Source organism: Fragaria vesca, linkage group LG6, assembly GCF_000184155.1.
Source record: "Fragaria vesca subsp. vesca linkage group LG6, FraVesHawaii_1.0, whole genome shotgun sequence".
NCBI classification, from domain to species: domain Eukaryota; kingdom Viridiplantae; phylum Streptophyta; class Magnoliopsida; order Rosales; family Rosaceae; genus Fragaria; species Fragaria vesca.
In genome coordinates, this window is record NC_020496.1 from 8,462,607 (window position 1) to 8,467,846 (window position 5,240).

The 5,240-nt window shown below is 41.2% G+C and overlaps 1 protein-coding gene and 1 non-coding gene across 2 annotated transcripts; one reads left to right on the forward strand and one right to left on the reverse strand.

The window, feature by feature from the left end:
- Window positions 1–244: 244 nt before the first annotated feature.
- Window positions 245–315, reverse strand: TRNAG-GCC. The gene has a single exon. It is a non-coding gene; the product is annotated as a tRNA-Gly (tRNA).
- A 152-nt stretch (window positions 316–467) lies between these two features.
- LOC101303349 lies at window positions 468–1,409 on the forward strand. The gene has a single exon (XM_004305122.1). The coding sequence runs from the start codon at window positions 468–470 to the stop codon at window positions 1,407–1,409; it is 942 nt and encodes a 313-aa protein (XP_004305170.1).
- The last annotated feature ends 3,831 nt before the right edge of the window (window positions 1,410–5,240 follow it).

Sequence of the window (5,240 nt, forward strand, 5' to 3'; positions counted from 1 at the left end):
ATTTTAGTTATATGTATACCACATCTGTTTACACCACAGACTAAACCGTTTTCATGACACATATATATTAGTGATATATCCTTTAATTTTTGTGCTATTTTTTTTATACCTACCTTAACTCCACCCTTTCAGTCTTTCACTACTGTATCGGAAGAAGGGGAGACCAGAAAAGAAAGTGAAAAGAGAAAAGAAAAGAAAAAAACAAACAAACAAACAAAAACAGGACAAATAAAGCAAAAAGACATGCACCAGCCGGGAATCGAACCCGGGTCTGTACCGTGGCAGGGTACTATTCTACCACTAGACCACTGGTGCTTGTTGATGTAGAACTTCGTATTTTTAATATGAGTAGTATCTCACTGAACCCTCATCTAAGCTAGGAAGCTAACAGCCACAAAACTTCATCTTCTATTCCTCCAAAATTCCCAGTGCCAATTCCTCTTGAACTCAATCACCCTAATCCAAAAATGTCAGTCCTCTCCTTCTCCAAATCCCTAGCCTCCCCTCTCTTCCTCCACCCACCCCTCCTCTTTCTCAAACCCTCCCCCCAAAAGCCCACCCTCATCCGCATGGGCGGCGGCCCCAGAACCTTCCCCGGCGGCGTCTCCAAGTGGCAGTGGAAGCGCATGCAGGCCAAGAAAGCCAAGCAGCTCCTCAAGGCCCGCCTCACCCGCGAGCGCCAAATCTACGAGATGCGCAAGCGCGCCGAGCTCAAGGCCGCCGTCTCCGACCTCGAACGTCCCTGGGAGCCCGTCGAGAGGCCTCCCAGCCTCTTCTCCGTCTCCGCCGACGAGCAGGTCAAGGTCCTCGCCGATCGCTTCCAGCGCCCCGGCGGGTTCGACCTGTGGACCGAGAGGGACGGGCCGGAGCTGTTTCGGACCATGGAGGACTTGCCGTCGGCGAGGTTTTTCCCCAAGGGAGTGGTGCATAGTGTGAGGCCGTATAGGAGGATCGGGTCCGAGGAGTTGGAGGAGGGTTTTGGAGGTGTGAGGGAGTTGGTGGATGGGCTTAAGGAGAGCTCGAATCGGCAAGGTTTGAATTCTAGAACTTATAATGGTAAATTGAGGAGGAAAGGGAAGGGGAGTAGAGGAAATGCAGATGTTTCGGCTGAGTTGAATTCCGAGGGAGGTGATGTTGATAGGAAACAGAGAGGACAGGGTAATGTGGTGCGCGGTGGCGAAAATGGGGGTGTTAGGAGAAATGGTGGTTCGGAGTCTGATAGGAGGTCTTCGGGTAGGTATAATTTGAGAGGAGGCGGTGTTGAGAGGAGACAGAGAGGACAGGGTGGTGTAATGCGGGGCGGGGAAAGTAGGGAGGGTAGGAGAAAGGGTGCGGGGAGATTGAGTGGTGCAGAGTCTGAAGTGTTTGATATGAGGTTGAGGGAAGACGGGAGTTATGAGTTTCAGTAGTTTGATGGCTGGACATGACTTTGTATAATCATAAGAAGTGATGCAGAATGAAATATGGAAATGCTAAGTGGACGTTCCTGAGGACTTGAAATGGCAACGAAGAGCTAATTTTAGTAATGCTCAGCTCAGAACAACGAGGCACATGTTTGAGGAAAAGGTCAGGCCAAGAGCTATCATTCTCCCAAATTGTATGTGAATATTTATATTTTGTAGTTATTATATGCTGAAATAGTTGATGAAAAATAGTATTCCAATTCAAAATGTATCTGAGTAATTGATGATTCTGTGATATACATTCGTCGTATGAATATGGTAGCATGTTCTGATTTGAGTACTGATATGCAGAACACTTGACTTCAAACCTCAAAACAAAAGTGGACACTTATTCCAGAATCACTCTATCCTATAGGACACTAGCGTAGGGATTAAAGATGATGTTTAATATGTACTTCATAAGATGGTGTGGTTACACCATTCACATACTCCACCAACCGCACACACGCACCATATACTTGCCAACTATAGAAGCTAAATGAACATGCAGCTAACTTAAAACTCCAGTTCAAATATCAGAGCTTAATAAAAGAGTAACCATTTGTGTGCTCTTTAGAAAAGCAAAGTTGGTAACAAGCTAAGTATGCCACAGATGCAATAGATGTTAAGAATTCCCTTCTTGCTTTTCATCAAATTTGTAGCAAGCATGCTTCTTCACCATTGATTGAAAGACACATACATTGAAACACACACACCAAAAAAAAAATGAAAAGAAAGAAGTGTATACCAAAATGGAGTATGTGTAGCCCTAAACCAGTCGATTTCAATCCACCATTGCGCTAAATGTAGTCTCAACTTTGCACTTGCTATCCACTTCTAAGTAGCTAAAGTGGAGAAGTGTAAGAGCGATAGTGAAGTACCAGAACACCTCCCCTAAATTTAACCTAAAGTCACTTCATCCTATAAGATGATTCATCATAGAAGATAGATAACATGGTACTTTAAGGGTTGGTGTGATGCTCAATTTGCATATGGCAAATGTATTAACCACACACCCACACGGGTATACTGAAACTCGTGCAGCTTAATTCTAACTACAGTTCAAATTTTATATCTTAGGACATTAACCCTTTGCTGTTCTCTTGAGAAAAAAAGGTTAAAAGCAAGAGTGGATGATGATTGATGAACCACAGAAGCTGTAGATATTAGCAGCTCCCTTCCTTGCTTTTCAGGGTCTGAAGCAACCACATCTTGAATCATTTACATTAAAAGAAAATCTGCAGTGGTTTAACAAAAATGAAATTATTGTCTGTTGGTATGCCTACCTTGCACACTGACATTGGCCTAAAGGGTGTTTCAATGAACACCAAGACCTTGATGATCTGGCTGTAAAGTATTCTTTTGCAGCTGTATTGCTAGAAAGTAGTGAATTTATGCGGGCCTCTTCGCTCCAGTTGGGGCAGGAAAAGATTTCTGATAAATTTGAACAGGCTTCGCATGCTTTCGGGCCACCCCATTTCCTTTTGCCTAATGTTTTTCGCTTACCAACTGTCTTTTAAGAAATGCAAAGCATAAATGTTGATTTGATCAATTACTTTAGATGATCGAGCCATTTTGGAACTGATTATCAGCAGGGAACTGGTGTTGGTTCAGTAGTGGAATTGTGTTGGTCCTGGTAGGTAGTGCAGGTTGGTGTTTCATGAATGGAGTAGAAAGTGCTGACTCACTCTTTTTGAAAAGCTCCATTTTAGTTTATCACATCTACCTTGCAGATCATAGAGCCTGAAACATTAGTGCATATCAATCACCTTATGACTCTGGTTTATTTGCTGTCACATATGATATATATGGTGTTGACTAAACTATTTGTACTTTTTAGCCACACAAATCTGTATGTAAATCCAGTTGTACATATGCATATATCCTGTTCTTGGTTGAACTGCACACCTCATACTTCAAATTATCAGGAAGACCATCCTTATCCATCTTGATCTCTTCATTCTACGTCTGTTGCGAGCAAGCTTTCATGGAATATTAGGTTTTTCTCCACTCTAAATATGATGCTTCTTATCTCTATTTTGTCCAGTTTTAAAGATTTGATATGTCCAGAAGCACAATAAGACACTCCTATTATTAGCATTTCAGTTTGATTGTGAAGTTTGCTAAGTCTATCACCTCCACACAATTGCGAACTATAAAGCACAAATATAGGTTTAGTGGAGTGTTACAGTCATTCTTCATGCCCCTCAAATCAAATCCATTTGAGTGGATTCTATCTGTATCTCAGAATTTTCTCTAATCGATTGAGGATTAGCTCGCTGACTTTGATGTTAAGTTTGTACTTTAGTAGATAATACATTGGTTTGACTCGGATTAAGTACTGATTACTGATTACGTGTGTTCTTGTCCTTTGACCATAACTTTCCCCCAAACAGTTTGTTCAGATGAACTTCAAATGAAATTGACATCATCCATCATAAGCTTTTGAAATGCTATTGGAGTATATGAACAAGCCCCATTTATGATTATTTTGGATTTTTTCCAGATTTTCAGATTATATTATCTGTGAATTTCACTTTTGTATTGGAGAGTTGGTGTTGTTGGAAGTAATAAGTGTCAAACAACAAGCATGGCCCGTGGATCATCCGTGTACCGATACTGTCCCAACTTAACCACTTTTAAGGTGTTGGGTTTTAACCACAAAAGACCTCAGTACAATTAGGAATGATCCACCCATTTATAAGTTATATTTTATTTGTCACTTTTTCAATGTGGGATCTCTCCTCTCTAACACTCCCCCTCACGTGCAACTTTTTATTTGTCACTTTTCCAATGTGGGACTCTCCTCTCCAACACTCCCCCTCACGTGCAACCTAACTTTTAGGTCTGCACGTGAAACTGATTAACAAACTGAAACTGAACTCGGGCTCCATGACAACCGAAAGAACCCCAAACTCCTCATGATAACTGAAAGAACCCCAAATTTGAAAGAATCAAACTAGGGCCATGACCCCTGAAAGAACCAACCCGGGCTCATTAGAGATGCAACTGGAGAGGGACCCACTCTGATATCATGTCAAGCAGTGACAAGCGTGACCTATGGATCATCCGTGTACCGAAACTGTCTCAACTTAACCATCTTTAAGGTGTTGGGTTTTAACCACAAAATGCCTCGATACAATTAAGAATGATCCACCAACTTATAAGTTATATTTTATTTGTCATTTTTCCAATGTGGGATCTCTCCTCTCTAACAATAAGGATTAAGAAGCGAGAAGAGGTAATGAAAAAGGTACTTGATATATTTGTGTTGCCATTGGTGTATTGAAACATAATATGCTTGAAGCATTTTAGATTAAGCTATGCTAAATTTGGCAATTATAGCCAAATGCAGAACAAGAAGAAGCATTTACATGTCTTTTACCAATGGCCTGCTAAATATTTTGATGGTGATATTAATATTCTTAGCTTTGTCTTGGTTTTTTTGTGCCTCAATTAAACTAAACTTCTACCTTAGATGCTCTTAAGCTTCAATTGGTTTTCGACATTCCTCCTCCCGTTGCAGACCTTACAGATGTTTACTCTGGAGAGGAGTGGGGGTACCAAAAATCCAAAACATTCGGAAAAAACTATGGGAATTCTTGAAGGGGGCTTGGTTTTTATCCCACAATTTAAATGCATTACTGTTGTAATGGAGAAATAGTTCCTCACCTGGCCAAGGACTTCCCCTTTGGTCATTTTAATCATAAATAATTGATTCAAAGAGGTACGCACTATTAAAAAAGGTGATTTATACAAATCTCACTGATACCGCAGCCTAGGGTCTCTCTCTCTCTC